This window comes from Podarcis bocagei (assembly GCF_964188305.1).
Source record: "Podarcis bocagei genome assembly, chromosome: 15".
In the NCBI taxonomy this organism is placed as follows: Eukaryota; Metazoa; Chordata; class Lepidosauria; order Squamata; family Lacertidae; genus Podarcis; species Podarcis bocagei.
The window spans coordinates 20,870,654-20,890,656 of NC_138141.1; the positions used below are offsets into that span (position 1 = coordinate 20,870,654).

The 20,003-nt window shown below is 45.3% G+C and overlaps 2 protein-coding genes across 6 annotated transcripts; one reads left to right on the top strand and one right to left on the bottom strand.

The window, feature by feature from the left end:
• Positions 1-8: 8 nt before the first annotated feature.
• PIH1D2 (PIH1 domain containing 2) lies at positions 9-4,256 on the top strand (the record flags this gene model as incomplete). Of its 5 annotated transcripts, none has more annotated exons than XM_081172686.1 (6): positions 9-171; positions 1,510-1,748; positions 2,124-2,247; positions 2,580-2,825; positions 3,318-3,577; positions 3,708-4,256. In XM_081172686.1, 6 exons carry the CDS (start codon positions 9-11, stop codon positions 3,849-3,851), a joined length of 1,176 nt encoding a protein of 391 aa, XP_081028812.1. In that variant the 3' UTR covers positions 3,852-4,256. The 5 variants fall into 5 exon arrangements, with proteins under 5 accessions (XP_081028812.1, XP_081028816.1, XP_081028815.1 ...); XM_081172690.1 differs by having other exon boundaries at positions 97-171; positions 1,542-1,748; XM_081172689.1 differs by lacking the exon at positions 9-171 and adding an exon at positions 183-317 and having other exon boundaries at positions 1,542-1,748.
• An 812-nt stretch (positions 4,257-5,068) lies between these two features.
• On the bottom strand, positions 5,069-19,476 carry DLAT (dihydrolipoamide S-acetyltransferase). Its single transcript, XM_081172557.1, has 14 exons — positions 19,060-19,476; positions 16,703-16,804; positions 16,314-16,438; positions 14,797-14,962; positions 13,831-13,957; positions 13,118-13,305; positions 12,318-12,468; positions 12,151-12,218; positions 11,025-11,129; positions 10,360-10,467; positions 8,718-8,833; positions 8,281-8,443; positions 7,942-8,078; positions 5,069-6,921 (listed from the first exon to the last, which is right to left on the bottom strand). The coding sequence occupies exons 1-14, from the start codon at positions 19,333-19,335 to the stop codon at positions 6,792-6,794; spliced, it is 1,962 nt and encodes a 653-aa protein (XP_081028683.1). The 5' UTR covers positions 19,336-19,476; the 3' UTR covers positions 5,069-6,791.
• Positions 19,477-20,003: the final 527 nt, after the last annotated feature.

Genomic DNA, 20,003 nt, shown 5'->3' on the forward strand with positions numbered 1-20,003 from the left:
CCGAGCTGATGATTCGTCAGGCCTCGGAACCCGGAAGGCGTGGGGCGAGAAGAGCCGGGGGAAGAGAGGGAGAGGACGCCTCGCTTCCGCTTCCGGCGGACGCCCCTTTCTCCTTCCGGCGGTTGCTAGGGAGACGGCTTGGGTCCTCGCGGGCGCGCGCGGATCGACTGGGTAGGTTGCTCGTGGCCTCCGCAAGGGAATCTCAGCGCACAAAAAAGCAACACCCAAAATGATTTGTACATTATTAGCTCTTTTATAGTTGTTGATATTTTTCTGACATCCCTTTTTTTACACGTGTAAGATTCTTCGGCTTGCAAGTAAGCCCCGTTTATTAAGTCAGCGGGATTTACTCTTGAGTAGTCACGGCCACGAATCAGGGCCGCTCGCTCGTTTTTCTCCTGGGTAGCGGGGAAACAAGTGCGTGCTTGGCACCTGAAACAGGCAGCCATCAATATTTATAGCCCAATCCTGTGTATGTTCTGCTGTGAAGTCAGTGCCCGATTTAAATTGAATTCTCAGGTGGTTGGATATAGGATTGCAGCCTTATGAGAGCAATCATTTGCATGTCTGCTCAGGAAAATGTTCCGTTGTGTTCTGTAATATTTATTCCCCAGGGTAAGTGGAAGTCTTAGCCTTTTTGTACTGCTTTTCGAAGTTTCTATCCTGGGCATGTCTATTCAGAAGCAAATCAGATTGAATTTGGTAGGTGTATACTGGATCGAGGCCTCATGGGCGCTATCTCAGTCACTCTTATATTTAATGAAATGGTTTTGGGTGCAGTTTTTAGCTTTGCAGATTTTACTACTGAGTTTTTATTGCTTTACATTTTGGAACTTGCCCTGCAAAGGTATATAAAATAAAACAGTCCTACAAAGTAGGCTAGTATAATTACCCCTTATGACAGGGGGTGCAGAGAGAGAACAGGTTTGCTTAAAGCCATTTACAGAACAATCCCATGAATGTTTACTCAGATGTTCTACTGTGTTTGATGGGGTTTGATTCCAAGGCATGTTCGGATAGGATTGCAGTCTTAGGAAGCGCGTAGCATAGAATATCTAAACTTGGAACTTCCCTTTTTAGCTACTTTGTCACATCATCTTTAAACAGGCGCAGCTTTGTTAATCACATTGGTTTGGAAAAGCTGCACCTGTTGCATTCATGCCTGCCAAGCAACTGTTTTAAAGTTGCTTTCCCCAAGTTAGTGTTTTCCTGATGCCTTGGATTACAAATCCCATCTGCCCCAGCCTTCCTGTAACCCCAAATCTCTGGAGAGCCCTGTGTTGGAGTAAGAGATCCTGCCACCACACAAGCCAGCAAGGCAAGTCCTGTAGGACTAGCTCATTGATTTTCCCAGTTTTTTTAGAGAAGGAATGGAGGCTAGTGTTGAAAGAGGGAGTTTTAGGAACTCTCCAAGGACAGCCACAATGAATTTCTCCCTGTATAGATTTTACCGCAAGACAAAAGAGGCCCTGGAAGCACTTGCTAAACTTCACAGTTCTCTTCCCACAGTCTTCTCTGACTCTCTTCTTGTTTTGCTGCAGCCGCCCACTGTTGAAGAGACAATCATGGAGGCTCTTTGTAACTCTGAGGATATGCTGGCAAAAGCGAACCAACTCTGGACGATGCTTGATGACTTGGCTGAGAGCAATCCTGAAAGTTACCACCAGTTCATGCAGCAGCAACTCAAAGACGCAAAGCAACATTATGCTCCTGCAGAACCATACATGTGCCTGAAGACCTGCATCTTGGTATGTTGCAAGACACCTGCACAGCAAGAAGGAAGCTCAGACATCAAAATGTGCCTCCATTTTCACCAAACCTTTACTCAACTAGCCAGGCAGATACAATAGGCATGTGTGCACTTGATTTGCATTCTATATTTGTTCTATTGCTTCTCCCTATTTATTTCTTATTTATTTAGAATAGAAAACAAGATGGATGGAAGGTAACAGGTGCAATTATCTTTTCAGTTAATCCAAAAATGCTGGACCGTATCCAAGACCAGAAATACCAGAGAATGCAAACCAGAGTTTGACCGTGTTCCTATTCTAGTTCATGCCTGCATGATGTAGTAATAAACCATCCTCCTTTATTAATCAACTGGTTTTGGATTCTTTTTCCAGGAGCCTACTGAAAAATCATTGTTCGTTAACCTCTGCAGGTGGAATCAGGTTCCAGCACCCCAATCGCCATCTGACCCAGTGCCATTGAGGGCTGGCAAAATGGAGGAGATATCTGAGAAATCAGGTCAGCTTTGCTCCTTGCAGAAGGTTTAGCTTGCTGTGTAGAACAGTGCTCATTTCTATAGGTCTATTTTAGCCCCTTATATCCCAGCCCATTTTCTCTCTCCAAATGGGTGGGGTGAAAATGACAGGAATGTACATTATAAACCAATAAGCCTTAGCTGAAAGAGTAGGAAAGTAACAGCCAAAAGAGCAAAATTAAGTGTAATCTCACAATTTAACAACTGGTTTTTTTTAAAAAAAAAACCCACAATTTTATAACCATGTATATACCCCCATTGTCTTCTACAATATAATGTATATGATAAAACAATAATTAGACTTTTTTTCTTCTAGAGTTTTATACTGTCCTTGATATTGCATACAACCAATCTGTTATCGAGAAGGGTAAGGATGACCCAAAAATGAAGGACCAATTGATACGTCTATCACTTAAGTATACTGAGGAGCAATATAACATCATTCTGTCAAACTCCTATACTATAACAAAATTTAAACTGAAGGGAAGCCTGGCAAGGATGAGACAGAGCTTAAGGAGAGAGCAAGCACCAGTGGCTTTGTCCCAGAAGACCTTGCAGAAAGGTAAGTACCCTCCCAAGTCATTACCAGGAGTGAAACATGATGGGGTATGATGAAACTTCTCACACCACTCTTTAGGAGGCAAGTTATAACCCACATTAAGAGGCGCTTGCAGAAGCGTGCTTGGTTTCAGCATGCCTCAGTATATTGTTTTATGAATTTAAGATGAACAGTAGGACCTGAAATATTTTATCAATTGTAAAAAAGAGAGATCAAATACTTATTTCACTCAGTATAATGCACATCAGTCTCTGACTTTTGTCTTCTGGGTTTCTGGGAGTTTTCCTGTTGTTATTCTGTCTCTCGCAGCTACAATAAACCTACCATTAAAATTATGTACCGGTCATTTCTTCGTCAGAGGGCAAACGGGCAAATTTAGCAGGGGATCAAATACTTTCCCCCCCTCACTGTAGAACATATAACTGATACTTCTATAGCTATGTGATCCATTAAAGTATTTTTTAAATTCCCATGTCTAAAAATCACCTTGGAAAGAAGTGACACTTGACCAACTGAGAAACATCATAACAAAGGAAGATAGCAGTGACCTTACTTTGCTAATGGAGAACACGGTGCCCTCTAAAACATGCCTCATTGAAGAGATTTCCACTACAGAGCAGCCAGAGGAATTGTGCACCCCAGCCTATGAAGTCACCATCATAAAGGATATGAATGAGAAGCCTCTGAAGATTGAACTGAAAGTTGAATTGCCAGAGGTACACTGTGTCTCTGAGTGTGACCTAAGCGTTTCTGAGGTAAGTTTGTCATGAATGACACTCAACTCTGGCTGCCCTTCAGACAGCCCTATGTCCATCTGGCACGCCTCACCTGTAGCAATCACATGTATGTACTTCATTTACAAAGAAAATTCTTTTTCGATTTTAGGATGATGTATTGATTGAATGCCCTGCAAAGTATAAATTACACTTGGATCTTCCACAGTCTGTGAATGAAGAAGCAACAACAGCAGCATTTCACAGCCAGAAGAGAGTCTTACTTATCACAATGCCGGTGTCTGAAAAGAAGTGATGTTAGCAGATTTGATACGGCATGTGGGCTTGGGGGGTTGGATACTGCCCACTCAGCACTTCCAAACACTTTGCATAGGTTAATATTAAAGTCTGCTGGCTGCTTGCCTGCATTTCACACATTGGATCATTAGAGCAGGCATCCCAGCTGCCCTTTGGACAGATGCAGAGCTGAGTAATGCTAACTTGAGATAAGATACGTTTCTAAGTACAAAACTGAAATTCAACTCCAATGGAGAATGTTCCAATGCTTACTTTAAATGTTTCTCTTATCAGTCATGGAGTTTCTACTGTATTGTGCAAACTGTAGGCTCAACAACTACATGAAAATCTTATAAAAGCACTTGTAAAGTTTACATTTTCATTGATCCCTCAATTAACAAACAATACAAGATAACAGATTCTGGGTTTGAACTGTGTCCCAACACCTATTCACAAGAACTCAGCTCAAGGGTGTAAACTTAAATACACTACAAGTTTTTCCATGGCACTATTTAAAGACCATGTGGTTGATGGGAGATACATTTTGAACACAGGACAAACAGGACTTAGCTTACAAGTTGTGGCTTTCTTGAATCTAAAAGGTTAGATTACTCTTTGTAACTGAAGCAGAAATTCCTGGCTCAAAGGCTGTCCATACTGTTTTTCAGCTACAGCAGCAGCAAATATACTAGAATTGTGGAATTGTAGAATTGGAAGGGGCCACAAGGGTCATTTATTCCAATTCCCTGCAATGCAGGAATCTTTCACCCAGCATGGGACTCAAACCCACAACCCTGGAATTAAAAGTCTTATGCTCTACAGACTGAGCTTGTCAACCTCATACCATAGCATCAAAAAAGAAGAAAAATAGAAGCTAGCCATTCCCTACTTATAAAATAGTAAAATAAAAAAACCAGTAAAATAAAAAGTCAAGTTTTGGATTATTACAATGAAACAAACACAAAACTTTCAAGGCTTTAGTTCAGTTAGATTCTAAAAATAACTGAAGAACATTCAGAGCAGCTATGGAGTTAGTAGGCAAAAGCTATCCATACTTGAAGTGACAAATCTCTTGTGACTCCCAGCCCCTGAGTGGCACAAGTTAAGAGTCATGTTTCACTGATTCAAATAGTGAGGCAAGCTCAGCAATCCTCCTTACCAGTAGGGTCAGTTCCACACATACCATAATACCCTCAGCAAACAATGAAGCACCAGGGACAAGGAAAAGCCATCTAATAAATTTTAAACATTTAATGGAACACAACTGGCCTAACTGGCCAGACGGGAACTGAGTTAGGACGTTTTAAGTGCAACTTGCTTCTTACCAAAACAGCAAAAGATTTTATGCAAAACAGCAACTAAATTAACAAAATATTAGATAGGTCTCAGAAAAATATTTAATCTCCACAGTATAACCACCTTGAATATTCTTTTAGTGGATTTGGTAGCACAACTTTACAATACTTAATGCAATGCATATCGTACAGAATAATTTTGGGTATATTTATTAATGGTATACTTGGCTCTCCAGGTCACGTCACTTGGCTATTACATGATCCTCCTTTGTAAATTAACATTTTCTTTGGAAAGCAAACATGGGAGTGTTTTCCACTAGAGAATCCTTCCCTTTGTGGACACAATCTTAAATGCAAATGGGCACAATTTCAAAAGAAAACCATTCCAAGCAATTTAAATTTTTACACTATTTACATGGCCAAATAAATTTTGCCACTTCCCCAAGGCTGGGATTGGCAAAAGACAAAGTTGTTACAGAACTGACCCCAATTCAGAGAAATATAGTCACACCTATTTTGAAATGAATAGGACTTCAAGTCACAACTCATCTGTCCCATTGATTTCAATGGAACTTAAGCAAAACTCATTTACTCTGAATTATGGCCAGTGGTCACAAGCCACTCAGGTTATCTTTTCTGCACAATCTTTTTTTATATGAAGGAAGACAGTGACCTCACATTCATTTCAATGACAGGACAAGTCCCATTTGGATTGCACCTAGTCCCAACACCTCTCAGAGCTTCCTAGGGTCAACAATGTGGAAGGGGGGAGGGAACCCTAAAGTCAGCATCCAGATGTTCAGACCGCATTGGCTTATGTTTATCAGCCCCTAATGAATTTCATCATTTCCCTGAACAATGACTCCTGCTTCAAGTGAAGCAGCATTCACTAAACTAGAGGGGGGGGAAGCAGTCTCTTAAAATGAAAGATTTAATGCCAAAAAAGATGGAAAGTTCATAAAATGCACTAGAAAGAACATATATGGTCAGCATTATTTCAAAAAAGAAATGTTGCCATACAATGTGGGGAGTCTGATTGGAGTTCTTGAGTTAAAGTGCTCTCAAAGAATTCATGTGGCTATAAAATCTGAGTAACTGCTGAACTCTAGAAAAAAAGCTGGCATGTGGACCATTAGGGAACCCTGTTCTCTTCCATCCTTCAGGACAGCCTGCTAATCTAAAAGGACAGGAGGACAGAATGCACAAGCTCCCAGCCTTTGCTGGTAAGGGGATTTCAGCCACCAGATAGTTCAACTTGTGTTTTTGTTTTTCTTTGCTTTTATAGTCTTGGTTCCTGTTTTTGGGAACACAGAATGAGTCATCAGGTTGCTGGGTGGGCCTGTGTTCCCTTGATCAGAAGCACGAGCTCCTCCACATGATTTCAATCACTTTGGGCTATTTAGGAGGGGGGAAAGTTTGCAAATTCATTTCCCTGTATAAAATACAGTATAACCGAACCAGGCTCCAGAAAGCCTATGCAAACCATTTTAATATGTACAACTGGTAATAAAAATTACCAGCAACCATATATATATATTTAGATAAGATTTTTTTTAAAAAATAAAGAAGGGAACATTTGTTTAAAAGTCTAAACACTAGATATATAAATAGCTTCTTTAGAATGAAGTGATGTGACCTAAGAAAGTCCTGGTGGCCTCAAGGGATTATAGCAGCATGGTGGCAGGCTTCTCAAGGAACTTCTTGAACTCGGCCAGCCACTGGGCTCCAACTGCTCCATCCACAACGCGGTGGTCACAGCTAAGCGTGACAGACATCACGCTGGTTACGTCAAATCTGGGGTGGGGGAAAAAGCACATTTCAAATGCTCAGCCTCCTCCATGAACCAATCAATAGGAATAGGAAAAAAAGTTTTTTTAAAAAAAGGAATAAAAGCAAAATGCAGTAATTGAGGATTAAGTCAGCAGGGAAAAAAGCAGTAACAATGGGGCTGCCTTTGGGGGCACACAGCTTGTGCATAACCAGCATGACCAGCCATTTTTAGTTTTTTCTTCTATACAAATTTTGGACTTTTGGTTTGCACACAAAGTTAAACCATGATTTGAAATAAACTATGGTTTAACATGCACTTTGCACCTGAGTGTACCATGCCCTAGGAGAAACAAGCTAGGTCTAGCTCAGGCATAGGTAAACTTGGCCCTCCAGATGTTTTGGGACTACAATTCCCATCATCCCTGACCACTGGTCCTATTAGCTAGGGATCATGGGAGTTGTAGTCCCAAAACATCTGGAGGTCCGAGTTTGCCTATGCCTGGTCTAGCTTGTTGTGAGATATGAATCCATACATATAAGGAGGTAATTATCATAGAAAAGAAGAAGTTCTAGGGTAAAAAAGTGGTTATAGAAATGCGAGAATTTAATAAAAAGGGTTTGGAAGTCAGAAAGAGGAGGGGGGGAGGAAGTCGATGCTCTGTTTGAGCAACACTTTATGTTATAGATTTGTGTAATGAGATGTAATTAAATATGAAAACTTAATAAAAATTATATGGGGGGGAGAGATGTGGATCCAGGCTTGTGCTTTGTCTCCTCCAAACCACAAGCAGTGAAGCTAAGAAGAAAACTTGGCTGCCACTTGTGATTTGATAGGAGAGAAATAAAACATGAGCCTGGATTCGTATGTCACAAGAAGTTGGTTTCCTCTACTCCATGGAACGACTAGAAGCACGGGAGAAGCAAAGTGCATGTTAAACCATAGTTCATTTTAAACAATGATTTAACAATGCATGTAAACCAGGCCACACAAATTCCCTTGGGTGCTACCCTATTTAAAGAGGTACTTTAAAAAAAAAAACTTACCCCTTTTCATTATCTGCTGGGACCAGCCTTTTCTCAGAGGCACCAACTGCTAAAATACAAGCCTGTGGTGGGTTGATAATCGCAGAGAAATTCTTAATCCCATACATTCCTAAATTTGAGACTGTAAAAGTTCCTCCCTGAAAGGAAATAAATACATTAGCATTCTTTGACAAACTACTGTGTTTGGTATGCTGTCAGCTGTGGAACGTAAAAGGGTAGCTCTGAGAAACTGTTTGCTAAACAACCATCACCACTACAAAACATTTTTCTCATCTCTCAGAAAGCAAATCCAGAGCACAGTCACACCTTTGGAAATCACGCCTGCTCCATGTAGCTTACCTGAAATTCATGCGGCTGTAACTTGCCTTCGCGAGCTTTGGTTGCCAACGTTACAACATCTTTGTTAATGGAAGCCAATCCCTTTATGTGTGCGTTAAATACTATTGGGGTTATAAGCCCTGCTGGAGTACTGACTGCAACGCTTACATCGACTACATGATTCCTGGAAGACAAAAGGGGTGGGGGTCCATCTGTATGAACCTAGCAACTCAAAAGAAATTCAGACTTGAACAGAAATTGGAAGGCAGTTTCACAATCCATTATTGGCTGCCTTATACCATAAGCCAACCTCCCCCACCCTGACCCCCTTCAATTTAATTGCACAAAAAGACATCAAGCTGCTGCCTCTCTACTGCTGCATCTCAGTTCCAGCATGCAGTTACAATGGGACCAACAGTTATGAAATTTACTTGCTAACTTAAGGACTGTACACTTACTGTCTAATGACTGTGTCCAACCAAGAGGAATTCGCTTCAGGCACTTTCATGCAAGCCAGAGCTGAAGCCTTAATTATGAAGTCATTGACAGAAAGCTTAGTGTTCTGCGGCATCTCCTGCAAAGACAAGAGAGACAGAATGGACATATTTGCAAAACTGTTCATCTGCCAGGGTCACCTTAGAAGGCTGAAAAAGGATGAATTCATGCAACCAGGTATTCCACATAATTACAATGACTGTGGAAAGCAGCTATTCAAGGCCAGCTGTTACACAAGGAGTCAGTGAACCTAAGTACAGTGGTACCTCGGGTTAAGAACTTAATTCGTTCCGGAGGTCCGTTCTTAACCTGAAACTGTTCTTAACCTGAAGCTCCACTTTAGCTAATGGGTCCTCCCGCTGCTGCCGCGCCGCCAGAACAAAATTTCTGTTCTCATCCAGAAGCAAAGTTCTTAACCTGAAGCACTATTTCAGGGTTAGCGGAGTCTGTAACCTGAAGCGTATGTAACCCGAGGTACCACTGTATACAGAAGGCAATGCAAGCAAGAGCAGGCTGTCTGTCTAATGCTGACAGGTCAACCAGGCTGAGAAACCCAGAGCATACAACTTGAGTGGTTTCCCCTCTTCCTCCAGTTTACCAACAACACACATCATACTTCTCCTAAGCCTAAATCTCAGAATGAAAGATCTTTATTCCAATTGAATAAGAAGGTTTATTTCCCCGAGCATTGTGCAACTTTCTCTCATTTCACTTCTAATAATGTAGAGAATAAAACAACACATTGAACTAGCTCTGATATGGTCATCTTTCCCTTATAGTTTACAATCTTTTGTTATATATTCTGTGATCTTGACTGGGAATGCAATGTGGGAAACCAGAAATGCATGTACCGTATTTTTCGCCCTATAGGACGCACCATCCCATAAGGCGCACCTAGTTTTTTGGGGGGGAAATAAAGGGAAAAAATTATTCCCCCCCCCCAGGCGCGGGGCTGGGGTGGGGGAGGCCCGAGCTTCCCCCGACCCCAGCCCCCAAACAGGCAGCTCTCTGCAAGCCGTGGGAGCCCAGCGCTGGCTCCCGCTACTTGCGGAGAGGTCCGCGAAGCCTGGACGCACTGATCCCAGCGCGCGCAGGCTTCGGCATGCCGGCAACTCTCCGCAAGCAGCGGGAGCGCTCCCACTGCTTGCGGAGAGGTCCGCGAAGCCTGGATGCGCTGATCCCTGCGCGCGCAGGCTTCGGCATGCCGGCAACTCTCCGCAAGCAGCGGGAGCGCTCCCGCTGCTTGCGGAGAGGTCCGCGAAGCCTGGAGAGCAAGAGGGGTCGGTTCGCACCAACCCCTCTCGCTCTCCAGGCTTCAGCGAAAGCCTGCATTCGCCCCATAAGACGCACACACATTTCCCCTTCATTTTTGGAGGGGAAAAGGTGCGTCCTATAGGGCGAAAAATACGGTAAATGCGTACACTGCTGGAATATCCATGGATGGTAGGCTGTTTTGTATTATGTTAAAACTTCTACATACGGAAAACTCAAGGAAACATTACATCATTACAGAGCTGCAGTCCCCTACAACATAGGAAGCCACAATATTGTTTTAGGGACTACCTACAATGCCATCACAAATCTTCCCCCACCATAGCAAGTTACCTGGTTGAGCTCTTTTCTTAGCACCAGTATTTCTCCCATGTCTACATCAACTGAGAGATAGTAGTGAGGTATCGTTTGCTTAGACTGCATCAAACGCTGGGCAATCACCTGCAAGTACAGACAGCAGGACAAGAAATTAAGACACAACGTATTCTGCCAAGAGTTGGTGTCATATCCAAGCTTGGTGGCTTTCAGTTGGGTGGAACTGTTTAAATGCGCCACACAGAAGCTTACCCTCCTCAAATGTCAGTAAGGAGCGGCCTCTCTCTTCCTCAAAACACACCTTTCACGTGCAGCCTTTAGCCTTTATCATCGCCCACAGCCAGAAAAAAGCACACATGCTTTTGCTCCCATTAGCTCCTTATTACCTTGCCCCCCTGCATCTAAAATGTGAACTTCTCAAGGTAGGAATCACCTTTTTTCTACCATTTGCTACTCTAAAGCATGGCACACATCTGTACAATACCACCCTTGACATGATGGGAACTCCAAGACTAGCATTTGGAGGCTATGTGTGCTAAAACTCTGTGCTAAAACATCTGTTAGCACCTGTTCACAGGAAGCACTTAAGAGGTTAACAAGCCAAGGCTTCACATTTGAATGATGCTCAACAAGAGGCATTGACTGTTAACACACACCCTAAGGCAACAATGGTGGTGCCTTACCTTGCGAATATTGCTGATTGGAATATCCGTGAAGACGCCTGTGGGAAGAGCTGCGGCAGCTGCTGGTGCAGGTGCTGCCAGAGGAGGTGCTTCTGCTGCCCGGGGCTGTGTGCAGAAAGACCTTTTTAGCTACAATGTTTTTTGTGAAGAATATTGTTGGGCTGAGGGCAGAGACGGCTCATTGTTCTTTAAGCTATTCAAACTTAAAGATAAAGGTACCCCTGCCCGTACGGGCCAGTACCTATTTATCTACTTGCACTTAAGAGTGCTTTCGAACTGCTAGGTGGGCAGGAGCTGGGACCGAAAGACGGGAGCTCACCCCGCCGCGGGGATTCGAACCACCAACCATGCGATCAGCAAGCCCTAGGCGCTGAGGTTTTACCCACAGCGCCACCCGCGTCCCCCCAACTTAGAGGAGCTTTAAAGGGTTGCCATCACACATATAAAAGAGAACAGCTTCGAGACCCATGCTTCCTTCCCACTACCTTATTTTCTCCAGCCTACAGAACACAGCTTCTAATTCCTATGCTTGTGCCATCAACCTAATTTACAGTCCATTTCTGTTTATGAAAGCAAAATTTCCACCAGAAGGGGCTCAGTGTGCTTGGTGGGAAAGGTCAAAAAAGGAGTGTTAAAGGCGTTGGGGAAGTGGTGAGGAAGTTGTACGCAGGTGTATCCATGCATACTGTACCAACAATGCACAACCTACAATAGCAATCAGAAATATTTGAAGAATTTATCAGTACATAATTCCATGTAGCTACATTTAGAAAGCCAGATGAAATACTACATTAGCATCACATTTCTCAAGAAGTATCTCTAAGAGAATGCCAAATTGGCACAGGAGGTGCAAACAGTTCTGGACTTTAAAAACAAAAAGCACCTGGGCATAGAACCATTTGACCAGTTGGCATACTGAGGGACAGACCCCTGGAACGTGCTGCAAGCCATTTTCTCACATCCCAGGGCTGAAACATCAGCACTCAGGTCAAGTTCTGAGGGAAAGCCCCATTTAAAATAATACATTGGAGGTAGTCTTCAGTAAAGGTTTAGCCTTGTCAGATATATAACTTTGATGCAACCAAGGCAGAAACATCAAGATGCTGCATTTCTGTGCGCTACTCACCGGGGCAACCTTTGATGGCACAAACGACTCAATGTCTTTCTTTGTTATCCGTCCATCTGGTCCCGTGCCTGGAGTGGACACACAAAAGGGAAAGTGTTTCATGGAAGAGCTAACCAAATGAACTGGGGGTGTGGAGTGACAAAAGTATCCTGGGGATGGCCACTCACCTTTCACTTGTGAAAGGTCAATTCCTTTCTCTGCTGCCAGTTTCTTTGCCAGAGGGCTGACTATTGCCCTCCCTTTTTGTCCAGGAACCTTAGCTGAAGGAGGGGCCGCTGGCTGGGATGGAAAAGAAGGAGTAGGTGTTGCTGCCGCTGCCTTAACAGAAAAGAGAAGGCCAAATGTTTAGTTAGTTACCAACACATGGAGGCTCAAGAGAATTCCCCAATGTTCCAACCTGTGCTTGACTAGATGGACGGGTGTTTGGCATGGGGCACAGTGCCAGCAGTTCAAGTCCAGTACACAGTACCACAGTGGAATTGTGCTAATACATGCATGACCCAAGAACGCAGGGTCCTAATGGGAGCTGGACATCTTACTTAGAAGAGGCGTGAGAGAGAGAGAGAGAGAGAGAGAGAGAGAGAGAGAGAGAGAGAGAGAGAAGTGTACTGAATGGGGGGGGGGGGAATCACATACGTTGGGAAGTGGGCAAAACAGCCTCAGTGACTCAGGAAAAGCTCCCCAATCCTCTGAAGAACAAAATTTAGCAAGCAGATAGGAAAGGTTTCTTTCTAAGCTGTCTTGTAGCCCCTTTCCTTGCAAATATATGAAAACAGGCATCACACAGTTGATCAGGTTGTAGAAGCAATCCTGCATCTCTCCTATGTGGAGATAATTTCTAGAGCAACAAAATCTTCCTGCACAGGAGAAGCAAAAGTCCAAAAATCTTGGATCCAGCTGATTACATGGGGCTACCCAACAGATACATTTCCCCATCAGAGGTATCATATATGCAGGTTGAACTTACAGGACTTGGGGGTGGCGGCAGCACTGGAGGCTTGATATCTGCTACTCCAGCATCCTTGTAGTCTGCAAACGCTGGAATGTCAGACTCTTTCTCCACAATGATGCAGAGGGGAGTTCCTAAGGGCACATCTCTCGTGCCTTCGGACACCAAGATTTTTGCCAAGTAACCTTCTTCCTGTACTTCAAAGCCTTAAGTGGAGAGAAATTGTTTAGGGAAACAATCACTACGGAGACCAATACTGAAGGAAACTTCACAATCCCACTATGGAGAGAGAGATTCCAGCAAATAAGTTAATTGTGTATTATTTACAAAATAAAATATTTAAATTAGCAAATCTGGAAGATGAAATCCACAGAGTTCTTCTAATTGAGGAGAAATCTTCATGTAATAAGATAACAAGCCTGGAGCACCTGATGCTGTAGTGAGATAGGGTAATGTTCAGTATAAGCCCAGTATCAGCCAATGCTGTGAGGAGAAGGGAATCTTGTCTGCATTACATATTCTTTATGAAATGCAAATAGTAAAGAATCTTCCAAACTAATGGAGGGGAACCTGCAGCCCTCCAAACGTTAATGGACCAGAACACCCACTAACCCTGGCCAGGCTGGCTGCCTGAGACTGATGGGAGCTGGGATCCAGCCACTTTGGAAGAGCCACAAGTTCCCCAACCTTGCTCCAAAGCTTTATTTGTTTAGGATTTAAAAGCTTCTCACCTATCGTAGCTTTGTCTGTCTCAATTTCTGCCAACAAGTCTCCTTCACTTAGCTTTTCACCAACCTTCTTTTCCCATCTCTGAACTGTGCCCATTGTCATCGTGGGTGAGAGGGCAGGGAGAAGAATCTAGGGAAGTAGAGAGTACAAAAGCTTGTATGAACAGATCTCTTAAAACCAAACAGCAACCATCCTCAATCCAAAAGGCAAGGCCAAACAGTGTGGTTACAGTCCTCAGTCTTCGTGACACAATGCTTGATTGAAAGGAGGGAAACAGGGCATAACTGCTCCATGGACAGTGAACTGAGTGGTCATTCCTCCTCCTCCCACAGCATTGTAGAGGATAAGGTAGAGGAACATTCTCTGGCACCCAAAGAAACTTCCTCACTCTCTAGCAGTGGGCATGTTAGTTAGCACAACGTTTGTGTGTGTGTGTGTTCTCTTGGCAGGGAGCAAAGTCAACCAGCTAATACCACTAACTGAGTCAATGTGGTGTAGTAGTTAGTGTTGCACTAGGACCTAGGAGATGAGGGTTCAAATCCTTGCTCGGCCATGAAACTCATTGGGTGACCTTGGGCAAGTCACAGTGTCTCAGCCTAAGCTACCTCCCAGGGTTGCTGCGAGGATGAAATGAGTGGGGCTGTGGAAGGAGTAGGCCAGTTTGAGCTCCATGGAGGAAAGGTAGGATATAATTGTGATAAATAAAAATAAATAAGTAAATAGTTGCTTCACACACAGACATGTGCCAATCTGCCAAGGGCAGAAACTTTTCATCCTCCATTTCCACAGTCCTTTAAAGGCAGTTCTGCTTCTCCTGCCGTAGCAAATGCAAGCTCACAGCTTGCATTGTTTTTGCAGCATGGGAACAGGGATAAAGTTTGAAGACGAAAGAAGAATAAATGATAAAGGACACACAGAGAGAGAGAGAGATACAGTAAGAGAAATAGTAAATAGGGCCTGTACCGTACCTGCATGTGAGGAGGATAGGAGCTGCCTGGAGCTTGAGCAGAGGGTTGAGCTGCTGGCGTGGGGGGAGCTGCTGCTGCTGGAGGAGGAGGAGGAGGCACTGAGGCTGGTGGAGCAGTTGCTGAAGAATCCAAAGTGTAACTCTTAAAGGCATCAATAAGCTCAGGCCTAGGAGAAGGCAGGAAGGAGCCTTGAGCAAGTGCAAAGATACGATATGTCCACAAACTTGACATGAGCCAACAGTGTGACGCGGCAGCTAAAAAAGCCAATGCAATTCTGGGCTGCATCAATAGGAGTATAGCATCTAGATCAAGGGAAGTAATAGTGCCACTGTATTCTGCTCTGGTCAGACCTCACCTGGAGTACTGTGTCCAGTTCTGGGCACCACAGTTCAAGAAGGACACTGACAAACTGGAACGTGTCCAGAGGAGGGCAACCAAAATGGTCAAAGGCCTGGAAACGATGCCTTATGAGGAACGGCTAAGGGAGCTGGGCATGTTTAGCCTGGAGAAGAGGAGGTTAAGGGGTGATATGATAGCCATGTTCAAATATATAAAAGGATGTCACATAGAGGAGGGAGAAAGGTTGTTTTCTGCTGCTCCAGAGAAGCGGACACGGAGCAATGGATCCAAACTACAAGAAAGAAGATTCCACCTAAACATTAGGAAGAACTTCCTGACAGTAAGAGCTGTTCGACAGTGGAATTTGCTGCCAAGGAGTGTGGTGGAGTCTCCTTCTTTGGGGGTCTTTAAGCAGAGGCTTGACAACCATATGTCAGGAGTGCTCTGATGGTGTTTCCTGCTTGGCAGGGGGTTGGACTCAATGGCCCTTGTGGTCTCATCCAACTCTACGATTCTATGATATACCTAAAAATATAACTCAGCCACCCAGAAGGCCTCACAGCTCTGCTGGATAACACCTGCATGTTCCCAACAACACACTGAAGCATGCAGCAGTACAGAATACAGAAGAGATGTGGCCCTGCCCAGAAGGTTTCTAGACCGAGCAAAGTGGACAGGAGAAAGAGCAGAGGTCTGGGCTTGAAAGGGAGAAGCAGAGCTTAATTTAAGCCAGGACTCAGCCCCAGAACCTGCCCCAATATAACAGAACATAGAACATAAGGGTGCCTCTGCTCACATTTGGAGTGTCTTTCAGACCACTGAATGGCAAGCAGGCTCCATACATCTTAGGAATTTGGGCAAGGGCCTTCCAATTAGATTTGAACCCCTCTCATATTAAGAGATTTTACCACTAAGGAGGCCAAGGCCAAGAAGAGGGCTAGCCAATACAACACAAGGGGGGCCTAGAAAAGATTTTGCTGCCGAAGAGGGTTTGAAGAGAGTTTTAATCTGAATGGAGAGGAGGATGGTGTGACAAAGAGATACTTTGGGAAGCTGTTCTAGAAGGAGTAGTTTGGCAAACGTAGGGCCGAGATTGTGGGGTGGGGGAGAAGTGAAGGACACTAAAACAGACATTAGCAAAATGGGAATTCTACAAAGATGGTCCTAGCTCTACTCACTTGTCCACAGTGATGCAGATTATGGCTCCAATGGGAACATCCCGCGTTCCTTCTGGCACCAGGATCTTGGCCAAGTAACATTCTTCCAGGCTCTCAAATCCCACAGTAGCTTTGTCTGTCTCTACCTTCACAAACATAGCAAAGTGGATACAGTAAAGAAACATCCTATTTTCTTGACCTACACCTCATCAACCTCATATTAACGTACACCATCAGAAGAAAAGAAAAAGATGCCAGTGAAATCGACATCCTCCTCTCTCTTAAGCACAGGTAGTCAGGAGAAATTATTAGGCGATGAAGGAGACTGACATCCCTCCAAGATGTTCCTAGGAACTCAATTCCAACAGCTTGCTCAGACACTACTTAATAAAAATGACATTTCAAGGTACCTCTGCTATCAGATCCCCCTCATTGATCTTGTCCCCTTCTTTCTTCTCCCATCGTGCAATAGTCCCCATCTGCATCGTAGGAGAGAGAGCTGGCAAAGGCACCTACAAAGAAACAGGTTGTTAAGGTGATCAATTTTCCACCCTGGAATTTCAGCGTCAACAGGTATTGACAAGCACCCACCAGCATGTCCCCTTCACAAGGAGCCTTAATTTGTGCAGAAGAAAATAGGGCTCCAGGCATGGGAGCAATATCCTATTCATCATTATAAGACCCTAGGGCCAATCAATAAAATACATTTATATACAAAAAAGACACCCGTGGGTAGAGAACAATCAATCAAAATACAAAAACAGTCAATGAAACATTAAAAACAGCACAAATCAATATTAAAAAACCCACTTCATCCGTCTAAATTTCCATGCAGGCCAGTTGTCTTCATTTCTCATAGGACTACAGAATGCCACTATTAATAGGTCTTGGGTGGAGATGTAATTCATACAGGAAACGGACAGAAGTCCCAGGGTACCTCATAGTAAAGAAAGATCCCCAAGTTCTGGATTGTAAGCCCCTATATTGACCTTATAAATAAACCCACACAAGTGATTAGCCTGCCAAAAAACAAAAACAAAACCCTAGCCTGCATTTTCATGCTAGACAAAGAGGCTGAAAAGCAGAATGTAAGAATGCAAGAGCCTTGCTGAATGCGATCAAAAGCCTATCTACTCCAACACTAAGTTTTTCGAGTGTCGAACCAGGTGCCTATGGAAAGCCCCAAAGCAGAACATGAGCACAAGAGCACACATAGATAGGTATCTATCTGCACTGGGGAAACTTACATACAGAGATTTCCATGCACTTTGGAACTCCCATCATACAGGGTCCCAGAATAAGTAAGAGATCTATGTACATAGGCTGCCCTGTAGCAGATGTTCAGGCTCAATGAATGAACATCAACAATCAATTATGGGTCCTCAGTATGCCCATCATTGGGAAAGGCCACTTCAATAAACTGAGTCCATCTTTAAGAAAGGGGTTACTCTAATCAAGTCTTACTTTTTATATCTAAGGTGAGAAGCAGAGGCCAGGAGACCACATATCTGAAGAACCACTACACACACACACAACACTTATGGGGTTGCTAACAGCAGAAAAGCACAGTGTGTGTGTGTGTGAATGGAAGACCCATGAGCAGGATAGAATAACTGATCCAAATACCACCAATAAATACAGAGAAGACTGGGGGTGGGGAGACCCTAAACACCTCTAATGAGGAGAAGCCATCCATATCCAAACTGGGAACACTGAACTAGACTCAACCCTTCCTTCCTTCCAGTATAGCATTAGGAAGTCCCGGGGAAGGGGAAGAAAGAATCTGAAAACATAGAAAGCTGCCTTATCCCAAGCAACAGCCTCAGTCCATCCACCTCAGGATCAGCTGCAACAACTGGCAACAGCTCCAAAGGGTTTCAAATAAAAGGTCTTCCCCAGTCCTTCCTGGTGATGCAGACAAGGACCTTTTGCATAGAAAAGCATGTGCTTTGTCACTGAGAGATGACCTTTCATAAATAAAAAAAATTAAACGCAGATTCCAGCCTTCATCATTATGAATCACAAAAGCACTGGAAGCTGCCTCAAGATATGAATCTATCGTGCTCAGTACTGTGACGGGCAATGACTCTTCAACCTGTCAGGGCAGGTGTATTTCTCACCCTACCAAAAGATGCTAGAAGATTTGGTACCTGGGACCTTTTGCATGCAAAGCCCATTCACCTTCTACCAGCTGAACTCTGCTCCTTCCCCTAAAAATTCCAGTCCCCCGCGGCTCTAAATGAAGGCATGATTCAAATAGCAGCAAAAGAAACTGCCCTACCGCCGTACCCAGACCATTGGGGGGTCCACCTAGCTCTAGACTTGGGTACACCAGGTTTCTTCAACGCTGGGCCCCCCCCCCAAGTGCGACTCCCACCACCCCGGACTACGGGATTTGCAGGAAGGAAGAAGAACCGAGGGCTGCTGAGCTCAAGCCCCGCTTGCACAGGCTTCCCGTTAGGGCACCGGGCTGAGACCCAGATGCTGGGCTGAGAAAAGGGGGGGGGGAGGGCTGTCCGGCCTCATCCAGCAGCCAGGCGCTTCTTACCTCCGCATGACCTTCGTTTCTGCCTGCGAAGCAGGTCTTCTGCCGCCGCCGCCGAGCCCGCAGCCTTCCCAACCGGGAGAAGGAACCCACCGACCCCCATACCAACCGTGAGAGGATCTCCCAGTCCCTATGAGTGGAAGATTTCCCCCCCCGCCCGATCCTCCCATCCCGGGGCCACCGAAGGGGAGGCCCCCCTGCACAAATGCGGGCCCCACTCACCTTCTGGTGGGCCGGGTAGCTGCACCAGTGCCGGGCGGGGCCGGGCTGGAGCCGGGCCTTCCCTTCCTGGAGGAACAGCGGCGCCTCTCCCCCCCGGCGGGGCCCCCAGGAGGCGAGGCCGCCGCCGCCGCCGCCGCTACCACCGGCGACGGCCCCCCAGGAGGCGCGGCCCCGCCAAGGGGCCCCCTCCAAGCTCGCCCCCGGCGCCGACAGGAGCCGGACCCTCCGCGGGGCCGCGCATTGCTGGGCCGCGCGCCTCGCCAGCACGCGCCACATCCCGCCTCGCCTCCCCTTCTCCCTCCCTCAAGAGGAGAAAAAAGGAGGAGGAGGCCCCGGCCTCCCCTGAGTCCGTCAGGCAGCGGCGGCCGAGAGAGGAGCGAGTGACCTCCCTCAGACTCCCCGGAGCGGGCAGCGCCGTAAGGCACGGGGGGAGGAGGAGGAGGGCGCGCGACACTGTCGCAAAAGGAACCGGGAGGCGGGCGGGCGGGTGAGGAAAGGAACCGTCAAGCGCGTCAAGTATGGGCGGGGCTGCCTCCCAGCCGTGGCCTGAGGTTACCTTTCGGCGGCGCGAGAGGCTGCGCGCGCAGCCAGCCCGAGCCACTGGCGAATGAATGAACGGACGAGTGGGTGAAATTCTCACACCAAGGTTTGCTGCCCCGAGGAATCCCTGTAACCTTTTACCTACACACAAGTGCGATGGCGCTGAAAGCTCTTCTGTCTTCCTGTGAACTGTGCTCCTTTACTTGGCAAGAGACAGTCCTGGCAAAAGACAGCCTCTGAACAAAGTGTGCTGGCAGACTACAACTGTTTCCCCTTTTGAAGCGGAAAGGTGTTTAATCTCTCAATGGATCTGGCTAAATTTACTATAGAATGAAGTGTGCATGCACACGAAAGCTCATACCAATAACGAACTTAGTTGGTCTCTTAAGGTGCTACTGGAAGGA

What these genes read in the sequence shown, in the direction of transcription:
- DLAT (XM_081172557.1), bottom strand. Translation starts at nt 19,335, where the DNA reads ATGTGGCGCGTGCTGGCGAGGCGCGCGGCCCAGCAATGCGCGGCCCCG. An exon ending in TGCCATCAAAGGTTGCCCCG is followed by an intron (nt 11,130 to 12,150) that starts GTGAGTAGCGCA and finishes TTCTGCACACAG; the next exon opens with CCCCGGGCAGCAGAAGCACC. An exon ending in TAAGAAAAGAGCTCAACCAG is followed by an intron (nt 8,834 to 10,359) that starts GTAACTTGCTAT and finishes TTGTCTTTGCAG; the next exon opens with GAGATGCCGCAGAACACTAA.